A 17142-nucleotide genomic window follows, 5' to 3' on the forward strand; every position below is an offset into this window, starting at 1 on the left:
CCCCTCAATGATGGAGGCTTCACAGGAGCAAGGTAGAGCAATCACTCACACACTACCACTGGTGGAGGGGGTGATGTCAGATGATAAAATTGCACACTAGTGGTGTGCATAGGGCGCTGTTTTTTGGCATTTATCAGTGTAGAGTCTTGCAAGCATGGGGATCCGTGATGTGGATTGCAAGCTTATGTATATTGGCCAATTTACTAATACCTCATATATATTTGATATATATTTTTGTGCACTTTTTTATACAGGATGCAGCCAGGCCTCTTAATACAGGCCGCGCATAATGGGGCCCCTGTCCCTGTATGTTGCACTTAGGTAATGTCCGGGCAACCCGCCTGATCTAAAAGTATGGGCGTGACCAATAGGTTGCTAACAGGACACCGTGCACTTACAAGTGTGAACAGCGCCCTATGCACGCCACTAGTATGCAATTTTATCATCTAGCATCACCCCCTCCACAAGTGGTAGCGTGTGTGTAATTGCTCTACCTTGCACCTGTGAAGCCTCCATCATTGAGGGGTTTGTCTGCATTCTGTTAGTGCAATAGATTTCTTAGCATGGACTAACTGGACTAGTTGCCCTTTTTTTGCTGTAAGTATATTATATTTATGGGGGAGCTTTATCTCCTTTTTGTTGCTTTTTTAGCAAACACTGATTGTGGGCACATACCCTTAGTGAATAATAATAATGAAAAAACAACACTTAAAGGGTTCATATGGCGTATCCATACAATAGAGGATAAGGGATACACTCCAGATCACTTGGGGTGGATCTCTCAGTCATTCACCAATCCCAAGACTCTTCATAGCCCCATCTAAATAGAGCAGAGATCAAGCAGGTACACCCCCTTCTCTATTGTCTATAGGACTGCTGGTCGTGAGATGTACTCAGCTATTACCAACAGTCCCTTAAAAAATGGGGCAGAAATGCACATGAAAAATGTATGCTCCAGTAAGATAATGCTCCTTCTGAGTCCATTCAAGGGGTCTGAGCAGTTGGACCTCAAGCGATCATGAAGATATTCCTAATACTATTAAGGCCCCTTTCACACATCCGTTTTTTGCCATCAGTTACAAGCCGTCGAATTTTTTAAAAAACGGATCCAGCGAATGATGTTGCTGGATCCGTTTTTTTCTCATTGACTTGTATAAGCGACAGATGGCCTCACGTTTCATCCGTTGGTCGACGGTTCAGTCGAACAAATTTCTGTTCTGCCGACGGAGACGACGTTCACAGTAACGTTTTTTTGTGGACGTCGAAAAAACGGTCAGCAATTGATCAGTTGCTTGGTAGAATGGAAGCCTATGGGCGCAGGATCCGTCGTCATCCGACAAAAGGCGGAATCCGGCGACAAATCAGTTTTTTGTAACGGAGCATGCTCAGATGGGGTGTAAAAACACTGCTGGTCAGCAAAAAGTCTCTCTCTCTCATATAGGTGTTATAGATGAGGTCACCGCGGGAACGGAGGACAGTTGAGAATAATGCTTATTGTGTGTAAACAACGGCATAATAGGGGACAAGAAGGGGGGGCGGTAGGGGGGCATTAGTAAACAATGGGCTCATTACTACAAGGGGGGGGGACAAAGATGGGCACATTACTAAACAATGGGCACTTTACTGCAGGGGACATTACTGAACAATGGGCACATTACTCGGGTCGGCTTATACTCGATTATATACGGTATATCCCAAATTCTATATTTTAATTGGAAAAGTTGGGGTTAGTCTTATATGCCCATTTGTCTTATACGCTGGAAAATACGGTACTAAAACGTTTATTTGGAACTTAGATTGTGAGTTACATTGTAGACATAGACCAGTGTGGGTGCTGACAATCGGTGTAAAGCGCTATACAAGTGGAGAATAATTATAAATTGAATTTAACCTTTCAACTTCTGCTCTTAAAGCTCCACGTACATCTTTCTCTTTTCTGGAATCTGTAATAGAAAGATTTCATCTTGTTAGTAAACTATTACTAGTTTTATGCAATGAGAAAAAAATGTTTTCAGTGCATGGTCAGTGAAATGAACAAGACGGATGTAAATCCCATGGAGGCTTTCCATTTCATTATGGAAAGTACAATTACACCACGGGTACACAATGAATATGTCCTGGGAGCAGCAATTAGCATTGTACAGACAGCCGGCAGTGACAGGTTTTCATGCAAAGCTTTTGCACCGGCATTAATAACATTTCACACTCACCAGGTCTCCTAGCAACTCTAGCTACCCAATATCCGCCCCGACACCTATATTGTCAGCAGAGACTCCGCTTATGGGGGATACTGTATCCAATAGAACACACTAACACATCTCTTAAAAGGGAATCCATCACCAAGGTTTTTGCTACCCCTTTTTCGAGCAGCATAATGTATGGGCAGAGACCCTGGGTCCAGCGATGGCTCACTTACTGGGCTGCTTGTTGCGGCTTTGATAAAATCACTGATTTAGTCTGCTGCAGATCTACCAGATCTCTGATCGCTGAGCTCTGTATACCCTCAAACACACCACTGATTGACAATTTTCTGTGTACACTGTGCATAGGTAGAAAGCTGAGAATCACTGGTGAGAGCTCATGGAAATGGAGGAATACATGGTAGGCTTACTAGTCCTCTAGTAATAAAATTACTATTTTATCACCAGGACATTATCAAAACTGCAGCAAGCCGCTCAGTAAGTGACATCACTGGAATCAGGGTCTCTGCCTCTACATTGTGCTGCGCTGCTCTCAGATTAAGTGGCAAAAAAATCATATGACAATATACTCTTTAAAAGGACAGGATATACAGTTGAAACCAAGTTTACATCCAGTATCTAAAAAGACACATCTGCATGTTTTTCTCACTATGTGACATGAAATCAGAAAAAGCTTTCATTGCAGTGGGGAAAATAAGTATTTGATGCACTGCCAATTCCCACCTACAAGCAATAGAGAGGTATGAAATTTTATCGTAGGTACACTTCAACTGAGACAAAATTTAAAAAAAAATCCCAAAAATAACAGTATGACTTAAATAATTAATTTGCATTTTATTATATGAAATAAGTATTTAACACAATAGAAAAACAACTTAATATTTAGTACAGAAACGTTTTTTGCAATTACAGAGGTCAGACGTTTCCTATAGTTCTTAACCAAGTTTGCACACACTGCAGCAGGGATTTTCGGCCGACTCTTCCATACAGATCTTCTCCAGATCTTTCAGGCTTTGGGACGGTCGCTGGGCAACACTGAGTTTCAGCTCCCTCCAAAGCTTTTCTATTGGGTTGAGTTCTGGAGACTGGCTAGGCCACTCCAGGATCTTGAAATGCTTCTTATGGAGCCACTCCTTAGTTGCCCTGGCTGTGTGTTTTGCGTCATTGTCATGCTGGAAGACCCTGCCATGACCTATCTTTAATGCTCTTACTGAGGTTGTTGGCCAACATATTGTGAAGTCTACAATTTTGTCCCTGGTGTCCTTGCATAGCTTTTTGGTCTTGGTGGAGAGGTTGGAGTGTGGTTGAGTGTGTAGACATGTCTTTTATAAGGTAACAACATAAACGTTAAAAATTACAGATCTCTCTATTCTTTGTTGGTGGGAAAACTTGCATAATTGGCAGTGTACCAAACATTTATTTTCCCCACTAATTATATTATATATACACACACAGCTACCTCTTTACTAAAATTAATATGTGTGGTCCCACAAATACTGCCTTAAAGGGAATCTGTCAGCATGTTTATGTTGCCCCACATAACGGCAGCATAATGTAGGGTCAGAGACCCAGAGCAGTGTGGCTGTGAATCCAGCCTTTGCTTACTAGAAGGCTGCAGCGATATGTTCCTGCCTCTTTCTACTCCCTTCACCAAAGACTGAAACCTCATCATGCTGGCAGTCTGTCTTGGTATGAGCAAAATTGATTTAAGCTTTTTTATTTTCCCGAGTAGATGGGGAGTTACGGTAAGTAAGCAGGTGGGTGGGGAATAAGTGGCGTATAAGTGGAGAAAGAAGATTTCTCTTATGACCTATTACAAAGTTTTGCTTATACTAATGATACATGCAAGTTTGTTGAAAGTACAGTGGCATTTAAAAACTTGACTTGTCTAATAAATCTGAGCCCCTGGTGACATCATAGCAAACACCATGAACAAATGAGCAGAGCGGTGAACCTGCATTGAGCTGACAGCTCTATTCCTGAAATATATCTGGATCTGCCATTGGGGAGTTGAACTGGTGCAGAATCCTGCCTCCAGCAAGTAGAGCACAAAGAAGTACAAACAGACCTGTGTCCAAAATGTTACAGAAAGGTGCTGGCAGACAGTGGGGTCTGCAGGTTTATATAGACTAAGCATATGGCATGTTGTAACCATCTATTGTGGTCTGAATTAGTCTGGCCCCTGAATGCTTGGAAACAAAGCAGCAGAAATATATACAGTGCTGGCCAAAAGTATTGGCACCCCTGCAATTCTGTCAGATAATACTCAGTTTCTTCCTGAAAATGATTGCAATCACAAATTCTTTGGTATTATTATCTTCAGTTATTTTGCTTGCAATGAAAAAACACTGAAGAGAATGAAACAAAAATCAAATCATTGATCATTTCACACAAAACTCCAAAAATGGGACAGACAAAAGTATTGGCACCCTTAGCCTAATACTTGGTTGCACAACCTTTAGCCAAAATAACTGCGAACAACCGCTTCCGGTAACCATCAATGAGTTTCTTACAATGCTCTGCTGGAATTTTAGACCATTCTTCTTTGGCAAACTGCTCCAGGTCCCTGAGATTTGAAGGGTGCCTTCTCCAAATTTTGAGATCACTCCACAGGTGTTCTATGGGATTCAGGTCTGGACTCATTGCTGGCCACTTTAGTAGTCTCCAGTGCTTTCTCTCAAACCATTTTCTAGTGCTTTTTGAAGTGTGTTTTGGGTCATTGTCCTGCTGGAAGACCCATGACCTCAGAGAGACCCAGCTTTCTCACACTGGGCCCTACATTATGCTGCAAAATTTGTTGGTAGTCTTCGGACTTCATAATGCCATGCACAGAGTCAGGCAGTCTAGTGCCAGAGGCAGCAAAGCAACCCCAAAACATCAGGGAACCTCTGCCATGTTTGACTGTAGGGACCGTGTTCTTTTCTTTGAATGCCTCTTTTTTTTTTTCCTGTAAACTCTATGTTGATGGCTTTTCCCAAAAAGCTTTACTTTTGTCTCATCTGACCAGAGAACATTCTTCCAAAACGTTTTAGGCTTTCTTAGGTAAGTTTTGGCAAACTCCAGCCTGGCGATTTTATGTCTCGGGGTAAGAAGTGGGGTCTTCCTGGGTATCCTACCATACAGTCCCTTTTCATTCAGACGTCGATGGATAGTATGGGTTGACACTGTTGTACCCTCGGACTGCAGGGCAGCTTGAACTTGTTTGGATGTTAGTCGAGGTTCTTTATCCACCATCCGCACAATCTTGCGTTGAAATCTCTCGTCAATTTTTCTTTTCCTTCCACATCTAGGGAGGTTAGCCACAATGCCATGGGCTTTAAACTTCTTGATGACACTGTGCAGCACCAAAGACACAGGAACTTTGAAGATAGACTTGTAGCCTTGAGATTGCTCATGCTTCCTCACAATTTGGATTCTCAAGTCCTCAGACAGTTCTTTGGTCTTCTTTCTTTTCTCCATGCTCAATGTGGTACACACAAGGACACAGGTTCAGTCAACTTTAATCCATGTCAACTGGCTGCAAGTGTGATTTAGTTATTGCCAACACCTGTTAGGTGCCACAGGTAAGTTACAGGTGCTGTTAATTACACAAATTAGAGAAGCAGCACATGATTTTTCAAACAGTGCCAATACTTTTGTCCACCCCCTTTTTTACGTTTGGTGTGCAATTATATCCAATTTGGCTTTATGACAATTTTTCATTGAAGACAAGTTAAATGAAAGTAATAATACCAAAGAATTTGTGATTGCAATCATTTTCAGGAAGAAACTGAGTATTCTCTGACAGAATTGCAGGGGTGCCAATACTTTTGGCCAGCACTGTACATACACTCCTCTATATCAGGTGAGAGTGTTTTAAGAGGACCTGACAGCAGATTTTGGACTCTTAAGGCCGCTTTACACATAGCGATAACACCCGCCATCGTCGTTTGTGCGTCACGGCAAATCGCTGCCCATGTCGAACAATATCGGTAGTGCGCGTCACACATACTTACCTTCCTAACGACGTCGCTGTGGCCGGCGAACAACCTATTTTCTAAGGGGGCGGTTCGTGCGGCGTCACAGCAACGTCACAAAGCGGGCCACCAATAGAATCAGAGGGGCAGAGAGCAGCCGCATAAACGTCACTCCCACCTCGTTGCCTGAGGACGCAGGAACGCTGTTAGTTGTTCCCGGGGTGTCACGCGTAGCGAAGTGTGCTGCCTCAGGAACGACGAACAACCTGCGTCCAGAACGAGCAACGATATTTTGAAAATGAACGACATGTCAACAATCAACGATGTAGCATTTGGGATAGTTAGCGGTCGCTTGTACGTGTCACACACAACAACGTCGCTAAGGAGGCCGAATGTGGGTCACGAATTCCATGACCCCAGCGACATCTCGTTAGCGATGTCGTTGTGTGTAACGGGACCTTTAGCTAAAGTGCTGGCTGTAATGGCGCTTTGAATCTGATTAAAATAATATACCTTTAAGAAAACCCGTTTTGTCGTGTTTCTGTAAATAGTCAGAAAAAATAGCTTAGAAGTACAAGTGTATAAACCTAAGGCAAAAAAACTTCTAAAATACAATACTTTATTAATAAGTCTTAAAAGGGAAAATCCCAACATTTTCAAATTGAAGATAAAATACAATAAACCAAAAACACAAAGGAGGGGCCTGGCCCTTAAATCGCCCTGGATTTCCCCCTTCCTTGCTGCGGAGGTCGGCACCCTAAGGCTATGTGCACACTTACCGGATTTTGCCGCGGATTTTCCGCGGATTTGCTGCATGTTTCGCTGCAGAAAATGTTCATAACATCTCTGCAGTGAATCACCAGCAAATCCTAGGGAGAAAAAAAATCCTGTGCGCACTGGGCGGAATTTGACATCTGCATGTTTTGCTGCGGGAATCCCGCAGCAAAAACAAGTGCATGTCACTTCTTTTCCGCACATCGCTGCGGGATTTCACTCCATTGACTCCAATGTTAATCATGAAATCCCGCAGGGAATAACGCAGGCAGCAAATTCTGTGCGGTTCACTGCGTTTTCCTGCGTTATTCCCTGCGGTATTTCGCGGTTTACCTCCGGTAATGTACATCGCCTGTCTGCGGTTTGCAGGGAAGTGATGTCATTACAGGAAGAGGAAGCAGAGCAGAGAGTAAACACACACACATCACAGACACAGACACATAGAACACACATAGAAAGAAAACGGAAATATAGAAAACAAAGCACGTGGGCTCCGCTGCATATTTACCGTCCAGCCGAGGTAAGCACACAGCGGCGGCCCGGTATTCTCAGCTGGGGAGGGAGAGGGGCAGGGTTAATGTCCCCGCCTCACTCCCCCTCCGGCAGCCGAGAATATCAGCCGCAGCTGCCCCGGGACTGTCGCATGCATTATGCGGCAGCACCGGCGTGTCCCCGGCTCTTCTTGCCGCCGTGTAGCAGTGGCAGCAGGGTAATACAAGGGGTTAATGATGGTGAGGGACCACCGCCATTAACTCCAGGCTTGATCATGGCAGCGTCTATGTGACAGCTGACATGATCAACCTGTAAGTAAAGTGAAAAAAATACAGACACCGAAAAATCCTTTATTTTAAATAAAACAAACAAGCCTCGTTCACCATTTTATTAACCCCTCCCGCACCAAAGCTCCAGCGTAATCCACCGCTCCGGCGTAATCCACAGGTCCTGCGCTGCTTACATCCAGCCGCAACTGTCACAGACACAGCGCTGAATGAATGCAGCAGACAGCAGAGGTAATTACCGGTCATTTCCCACGGCCGGTAATGTGAACTCACTGCCGACCGTGGGAAATGCAGCGATCTGTCATCTATCTATCTATCCCTCTATCCATCTATGCCTCTGTCTGTCTATCTATCTATCCCTCTATCTATTCTTCTGTCTATCTACTATCTCAGAATTAAATGACTTTTTTTTTTCTTTTTTTTTTTTTCAATGTGCTTTATTGCATTGAATGCAATAAAGCACATCCCATCCTGCACGCGGCAATACCGCGAATAATACCGCGGTAAAACCGCATGCGGTTTTCGGGTGCGGTTTTCCGCGTTTTTTTACCGCGGGTGCGGTAATCTTTGAGAGCATGCGGAATTTTCTCAAGAAAATTCCATTTCCCAGTGCGCACATAGCCTTAAGCCTGCGCAGTTTGGCGCCCCCGCTCATCGAAGACTATCCCTCCGGGCCCTAAACTGACCCTGACAATTAGGAGGTGATAGTATTATGGAGGATAATTCCAAATATCGAACCAACAATCAATTTAAAGAAATGTAACCTAGATACACTATGACCAATACAATTAGGCTATGTGCGCACTTACCGGATTTTGCCGCGGATTTTTCGCGGATTTGCTGCATGTTTCGCTGCAGAAAATGTTCATAACATCTCTGCAGTGAATCACCAGCAAATCCTATGGAGAAAAAAAATCCTGTGCGCACTGGGCGGAATTTGACAGCTGCATGTTTTGCTGCGGGAATCCCGCAGCAAAAACAAGTGCATGTCACTTCTTTTCCGCACATCGCTGCGGGATTTCACTCCATTGACTCAATGTTAATCATGAAATCCCGCAGGGAATAACGCAGGCAGCAAATTCTGTGCGGTTCACTGCGTTTTGCTGCGTTATTCCCTGCGGTATTTCGCGGTTTACCTCCGGTAATGTACATCGCCTGTCTGCGGTTTTGCAGGGAAGTGATGTCATTACAGGAAGAGGAAGCCGTGCAGAGAGTAAACACACACAGACACAGACACATAGAACACATCACAGACACAGAACACAGACACATAGAACACACATAGAAAGAAAACGGAAATATAGAAAAAAAAGCACGCGGGCTCCGCTGCATATTTACCTTCCAGCCGAGGTAAGCACACAGCGGCGGCCCGGTATCCTCAGGCTGGGGAGGGAGAGGGGCAGGGGTAATGTCCCCCGCCTCACTCCCCCTCCGGCAGCCGAGAATATCAGCCGCAGCTGCCCCGGCACTGTCGCATGCAATATGCGGCACTACCAGAGTGTCCTCGGCTCTTCTTGCCACCGTGTAGCAGTGGTGGCAAGGTAATACAAGGGGTTAATGGTGATGGGGGACCACCGCCATTAACCCCAGGCTTGATCATGGCAGCGTCTATGAGACAGCTGACATGATCAACCCGTAAGTAAAGTGAAAAAAACACACACACAGAAAAATCCTTTATTTTAAATAAAACCAACAAGCCTCGTTCACCATTTTATTAACCCCCCCAAACAAAGCTCCGGCGTAATCCACAGGGTCCTGCATAATCCACAGCTCCGGCTCCGACGTCCTGCACTGCTGACATCCAGCCGCGATGTGTCACAGACACAGGCTGAATGCAGCAGACAGCAGAGGTAATTACCGGTCATTTCCCACGGCCGGTAATGTGAACTCACTGCCGACCGTGGGAAATGCAACGATCTGTCCTCTATCTATCCCTCTATCTGTCTGTCTATCTATCTATCCCTCTATCTATTCTTCTGTCTATCTACTATCAGAATTAAATGTATTTTTTTTTTTTTTCTTCAATGTGCTTTATTGCATTGAATGCAATAAAGCACATCCCAACCCGCACGCGGCAATACCGCGGCAATACCGCGAATAATACCGCGGTAAAACCGCAGCAAACCGCGGCAAACCGCATGCGGTTTTCGGGTGCGGTTTCCCGGGGTTTTTTACCGCGGGTGCGGTAATCTTTGAGAGCATGCGGAATTTTCTCAAGAAAATTCCATTTCCCAGTGCGCACAGAGCCTTAAATTGGAAGCATAGTAGGGTATAATCACCCAAACAAAAATCACCCGTCAACAACCTAATGGTTCCAAACAGAAACACCCAACGCGTTTCCCCTCATCTATTTGAGGTTCTTCAGGGGTGGATAAATTAGTAGTTCAAGGAACATTAAAACATGAAAGATGCTGGTGGTCCCATGTGACACTGCAAGTAGGCAGACCCCCACTTCCTCCCAGAAGTATCAAGTCCCAACAGAACACCGTGTTATGATCAGCACCTAAATGGCCCCAGAATAAAGGACCAAAAACACTAGCACCCACCAGGGTAACCAAATTTAATCAAGGTGTCTATGCAGATAAGGGGTGGACTCAAGGGGATAAACCGTATTTGTTCAGAATAGCAAGCATTGGCTACTTATCTTAGGCCACAGTGCACGACGATAAAGGGACATTCTTCATAGAACTCCCTGTATGTGGAGTGAGTCCAATGCCCCACTACAGCAAAATATACGCTCCTCCGTTCACCATCCTCCATTCCAGAGGTGGCTAGAGTGCTTGAATGTAGATTAGGGGGCAAGGAACCGCCCACATGAATATTAGCCTATTTATTGAACAAATCCCAAGTGATCTCACCTGTGATGCAGAGAACATTAACCCTTTCCAGTCCGTTGTTGAAGGAACACGTGTACACACAAGGTGTACGTGTCCATACAAGCACTTCCGTATCTCCATGTGTCACGGTCATGTGATCGGGGGTTTCCCGATGACGCAGACCCGCGCACGCGCATACTCAGTCGTTCACTCCAGAACGCCAGGACGAAAAGATGATCGTCCCACGTGTCCCAGGTCTGTTATGATCAGGTGAGGAGGAATCCCCACCGATGACGCAGCCCGCACCTGCGCACTGTGTGCGTCCCAGGCTGAGACGCGAATAGGGAGGTGCTCGCAAGGAGGCAGAACCAGCCCACATCACGTGTCCCGGGCTGTCATGGTCACGTGAGCGGAGTTTCCCGATGACACTACTCGCGCCTGCGCAGTATGTGCGTTCCATCCCGAGACGCACAGATGAGATGTTCACTCAGAGGTGGGGCCGTCCTAAGGCGTCCGGTAATGCCCCCTTCTCTCTCAAAGTATACAGGGAGAGGGAGCCAGTTATTTAGACCTAAGTATGCAGGGTGATAGTGCTAAGATTAAAGACTGTAAATCGACTGGAATAATAGCCAGCTATTAAGGGAGATAATATAGGTTCATGGTGAGAGCATCCATAAATAGGGTCCATATAAAATCCCATTAAGGTAACTCTGATAAATAATTAGATATCAATAAAAAGATGCAGACCTCCAATAAGGTAGATAAATCAAGCCAGCTCCCTTGCGGACTAATAGGCATGACAGAAAAAATAGGCCAGAAGGAATCGGGCAAGATTCAGGGCAAAGATAGCAAGGAGACACCTAGGAAGGGGAACCACTTTAGAACAATTATAGAAAACAACCGAAGTGTAATTGTTCATTGAGTCCAGATGGACTCACAGTACATAACCTGTGAATCCACCGGGCCTCTCTTTGCAAGATGAGTCTATCCCAGTTACCACCCCTATCCGGCTTTGACACCACCTCGATGGCATTAAAGGCCAAACCGTCTAGTCTACCCCCATGCTCCAAACGAACATGTCTAGATATGGGAGTGTCCCTGGCGTTTCTAATGTCCCCAATGTGGTCTCCTATCCGTCTCTTAAATTCACATTTTGTCTTCCCTACATACTCCTTCCCACAATCACACCTAAAGAGGTAGATCACACCGACCGTGGTGCAATTAGCGAATTGTCTGTTGAAGTACGTTCTCCCTGTCACTTCACTGAGGAACCGATCCCCTCGTCTGATGAACTTACAAAAAGTGCATCTCCCGCACCTAAATGTGCCCACTTTTCTAGTGTCGAGCCAGGTTGATCCAGATGGAGAGCAATAATTGCTATGGACCAACCTGTCCCGAATTGTTCTACCTCGTCTAAATGTGATGGAAGGGGAAGGGGGTATGGAGCCCGCAATTTCCAGGTCCGCCTTCAGAATATTCCAGTATTTTCCAAGAATTCTACGCACATCCTCTGACCGGTCATCAAAATCCCCAATGATCCTCATCACCTGGGCTGTATCTCTAATCCTCGTTTGTAGTGTGACACTTCTTGGTGTAGTTACTGCGTTCTTATAGGCTGCACTCAAAACCTGTTCGGGGTAACCCCTAGAAAGGAACCTCCTTCTTAGGTCACCTGCTTGTTGATAAAAATCTGTATTGGAAGAACACTTTCTTCTCATCCGCAGGTACTGTCCCCTAGGTATCCCTCTCCTCAGACTCAGGGGGTGATGGCTTTGCCAATGGAGAAAATTATTGGTTGAGGTAGGTTTACGGAAGGTCCTGGTTTGGATCTTACCCTGGGGATCCCTAAAGATTGATATATCCAAAAAATCAATCTTGTCTTTCTGAAAATCTGAGGTAAACCTCAGACCCAGATTGTTCTTGTTAAGGTCACCCACAAACTTCCTAAACTCTCCTTCGCCACCCGACCACAGCACCAGCACATCATCGATGTAACGCCCCCAGAATGTTATGTGGGGGCTCCACCAAGACGTCTCCTCACCAAAAACGATGGTATCCTCCCACCAGCCCAGGTAGAGATTAGCGTATGTGGAAGCACATGGGCTCCCCATCGTTGTACCACTGAGCTGGTGGAAAAATCTCCCATCGAATCTGAAAACATTATGTTTGAGTATGAGGTCAAGGATAGCAATGATAAACTGGTTATGTGCAGAGAACTGTGTGCCCCTTGTACTGAGGAAGTGCTCCACCGCATTGATACCCAGGTCATGTGGGATGCAGCTATAGAGGGTCTCTACATCAATTGAGGCAAAGCAAATATTCTCCTCTATAACCACATCCTCCAATTTTAAGAGCAGATCCGAGGTATCGCGCAAATAGGATGGTAGTGCTGTGACGAAACTCCTTAAAACCCTTTCCACATAGATGCTACTATTTTGTGTAAAGGAGTCGACCCCCGACACTATCGGGCGTCCGCGTAGGGGGTCCACCCCCTTATGCACCTTTGGAAGGGAGTAGAAGACTGGTAGTACTGTAAATTTGGAGTACATAAAGTCCAACTCGTTTTTTCGAGATCAGTCCCCGGGACTGGGCCCCCTCAAGCAATAAGAGGAGTTTCTAATTAAATCCCACTGTCGGATCCCTCCTAATGACTCCATATGTGTCTTTATTGTCCAGAATGTCGCAGCACATCCTCCTATATTGATTATGGGTCATCACCACCAAATTGCCGCCTTTGTCAGATGGCTTTATGACAATTGCATCATCTTTCATTAAGGTTTCCAGAGCCTCCCTCTCCTCCCCTTTCATATTGCCTTTAGGAGTCCAACCTCTCCTCTTCAGTTGGCCAAGTTCGTCCGTCACTAACTTGGCGAAGATATCAATACTATTAACCTCGGAACTCGGTGGCATTTTTTGACTCTTAGGTCTTAAATCTGTAAAGGGACCAAGTCCCGGAACTGCAAGACTGTCACTCCACAGTTCACTTAGAGTTCTAAAATCCGGGAGGTCTTCCTCAGATATCCCCAACCTTAAGCATTCCTGTTTATCATGACAATTAAAGAAACGTCTCTACTTAAGTTTGCGTGAAAAGAGGTTGATATCTTTTATCCAGCCAAACTCATCATATGAGTTTGTAGGAACAAACGAAAGACCCTTAGAAAGAATTTGGCATTCAAAGGGGGTAAGTATACGGGAGGTTAAGTTGATGATGCAATTGTCATCTCTGTGGCTCATTTGTGGTTCATTCTCACAGGGTTGTTCCTCAGATTGTAAAAGTCCTGAGGAGTTCTTTGCTCTAAAAAAAGAGGACGCACCTGAGGCTGAAGGAAAGGAGAAGGAAGTATGAGGAGAAGCGGAGGAGTCCACTCTTTGATTTGTATTTTTCTTTGTGAATCTTCCCCATTTCCCCTTTCTGGGGGGACCACTAGTCCGATAACTAGATTTAAGTCTGGCTCCCCTTTCAATGTCGGCAGAGGCTGTATCCGACCTCTCAGTATCAGATGTATCCGTATCTGATGCAGAGCTATCTCGTGGCTGCTCAGCAGGGTCCCCCTGGAGCATGAGGTACCTCCTTAAACTCCAGCAAATCCCTGCTAAATTGTTTTTGCTTGCGATCTTTAATGGAATCTTGAAACTTTTCTATCGCAAACTGCAGAGCAGCTTCTTTTCTTTGAAAGTCTATATCAGTTTTAAATTTGAGCCTCCTCGGTCAATGTGGTCAGCCTCCTTGATGTATAATCAAATATAATTCTCTCCTCCTTCAAAAGTACACCCATCAGTCGTATAGAACTCTCAGTTAGTTCCTTCTCCCAGGCTGTCAGAAGTTCTGGGGACCGGGAACATTTTGATGGAATAAGATTTATTCTTAAACCCCTAGGAACAATTTTATTTTTAATATAATTCTCCAGTGATTGTATCCCCCACCAGGATTTTAAATTATCTTTATAACAGCCTGTGAGTTCCTGAAAGATGCTCCTAATATTCGAGGTTCTTGGGGTATCAGAATTTGTCACGCAGTCAGAGAAGGCATCCCTTGCATCTAGTGCCCACTGCTCCCGATTCACAGGCCCTGACAAAAATCCTGCCATCAAAAGATTTGTAAATACTCAGAAAAAATAGCTTAGAAGTACAAGTGTATAAACCTAAGGCAAAAAAACTTCTAAAATACAATACTTTATTAATAAGTCTTAAAAGGAAAAATCCCAACATTTTCAAATTGAAGATAAAATTCTATACTGTTCACATACTTACCTTCCTAACGACGTCGCTGTGGCCAGCGAACAACCTCTTTTCTAAGGGGGCGGTTCGTGCGGCGTCACAGCAACGTCACACAGCGGGCCACCAATAGAAGCAGAGGGGCAGAGAGCAGCCGCATAAACGTCACTCCCACCTCGTTGCCTGAGAACGCAGGAACGCTGTTGTTAGTTGTTCCCGGGGTGTCACACGTAGCGAAGTGTGCTGCCTCAGGAACGACGAACAACCTGCGTCCAGAACGAGCAACGATATTTTGAAAATGAACGACGTGTCAACAATCAACGATGTGGCATTTGGGATAGTTAGCGGTAGCTCGTATGTGTCACACACAACAACGTTGCTAAGGAGGCCGAATGTGGGTCACGAATTCCATGACCCCTGCGACATCTCGCTAGCGATGTCGTTGTGTGTAACGGGACCTTTAGCTAAAGTGCTGGCTGTAATGGCGCTTTGAATCTGATTAAAAAAATATACCTTTAAGAAAACCGTTTTGTCGTGTTTCTGTAATTAGAGCAATTAGCAATGGAAGTTATAGGTTAATGAGTCACTAGTGCAGAGTGCTGGATGTTGCACTTGGTCTTCTCCTGTCTGAGTATCATTCGCACGCCCCTCTGCCTCTGGCATATGATTGACGGGTCATTGATTTTCCAAAGACCTGTCTCCTCTAGCCAAAATTTCACACGGGCAAAAATAAAAGACCAAGTTACCAAGTGGGCGTCCTGCTTTAGTTTTCATACATTCTCTGCTGCAGTCTGCTAGTTCTTTTAATGATGGCTTCTGTATGATCCCACCCACACCATTGATAGTTTCCCATCTACTGTACAATGTACAGAGTGGTAGTAGAAAACCGAGGTCATGGATATCATAGACCGCATTACCAAAAGTGTCAGAGCCCTCTCAATGATAAAATATGGTTCAGGAGAAGATTCTAAAATGTACAAATACAAAATGATCCAATAACACTCAATCTGTGCTCATCAGAAGTGCAGGGGCAAACTATATGATCCGAATATCCCCTCTTGTTTAGTCTGTTCCTGATGAGATTGGCCTCAGTCTGATAAGATTTCTCAGATGAACATAATCTTTTGGCCTGCAGAAACTCGCCCACTGGCAAGTTGTGCAAAGTGTGGGGCATATGGCAACTGCCTGCATGAAGGGAAGTATTCCCACTAATAGGCTTTCTATACAGGGTAGAACTTATAGATCCAGTTAGGGGGTCACCAGACAAACGAATGTCCAAAAAAGGCGCAGATTCCTCATGATAATTAACTATGAATTTTAAATTTAAAGAATTATCATTGAAAAAATGTGCCAATAGCCTCCACGGCCCGTTGGGGGGTATCAAAGTTTTTTAAATTACAGATCAAGAGCTGATCATCTATGTATCTTGCGTACCATATGATGGAATCTAAAAATGGATTATTGTCCGCATAGATACATCGTTCCTCCCAATAGGCCATGTAAACGTTGTCAAGAGCGCACGAGAAACTCGCGCCCATTGGGCACCCGGTTGTCTGGAGATAAAAAATCCCATTAAATTGAAAAAAGTTGTGTGTCAATAAGAAGCCTGTTGCCATGAGAATGAATTCTTTAAACACCTCACTAGATGAATTATACTTTTCCAAATGGTAATTAAGTGCCTGTAACACTTCTCTATGTGGTATGCAAGAATATAGTGATACCACATCACTTGTCACCCAAAAGGAATCCTCTGTCCAGGTCATTTTATCAAGGTTCTGCAATAGGCTTTTTGTATCTTTAATATACCCAGTAGAGCGTTTCATGAGTGGCTGGATATGGTGATCCAGCCAGTCACTCAAATTGCTTGTCAGGGAACCCGTACTGGCAACTATAGGTCTCAATGGGGGAGGGAAAACTCCCTTGTGAATTTTGGGCAAGCCCTGAAAAATAGGGCATACAGGGGTGTCAACAAAAAGATATTCTTGAATTTTCTTATTGAATATTCCCCATTCAAAACCACGTGACAACAAAGACTGCAGGATGGAGGAAAAATCAGATGTTGGATCACAGGACAGTCGTTTGTATGTGGAGGTGTCGCAAAGGATACGATTAACCTCTCTTTCATATAAAGAACTGTCTAATATCACCACGGAACCCCCTTTATCAGCCCCACGGATAATAATATTATCGTTATTTTTTAATGATTTCAGGGCCTTTCGGCAGAAGTCAGGTTATTCTGGGTATGGATTTTCTTCGATAAGACCTCCCTGACTTCAGTCTCAATAAGATCCTGAAATGTAGCCATGATTGGAGCCCTAGAGGCTACCGGGTAGAAATTTGGATTCTTGGTGGTAAAAATCTGGGGTTCAGGTGTATCCGTGCAAACATCACCCAATTCTTG

At 44.6% G+C, this 17142-nt stretch overlaps 1 protein-coding gene across 3 annotated transcripts in view; it reads right to left on the minus strand.

The window, feature by feature from the left end:
* KTI12 (KTI12 chromatin associated homolog) overlaps nt 1–17142 on the minus strand; it is a 91790-nt gene that overhangs the window by 56615 nt on the left and 18033 nt on the right. For all 3 annotated transcript variants that reach the window (XM_075345482.1, XM_075345480.1, XM_075345481.1), the window contains one exon: nt 1892–1943. In XM_075345482.1, coding sequence (XP_075201597.1) covers nt 1892–1943 — 52 coding nt within the window. The remainder of the gene's footprint in view (nt 1–1891; nt 1944–17142) is intronic.

Source organism: Anomaloglossus baeobatrachus, chromosome 4, assembly GCF_048569485.1.
Source record: "Anomaloglossus baeobatrachus isolate aAnoBae1 chromosome 4, aAnoBae1.hap1, whole genome shotgun sequence".
Taxonomy (NCBI): Eukaryota; Metazoa; Chordata; class Amphibia; order Anura; family Aromobatidae; genus Anomaloglossus; species Anomaloglossus baeobatrachus.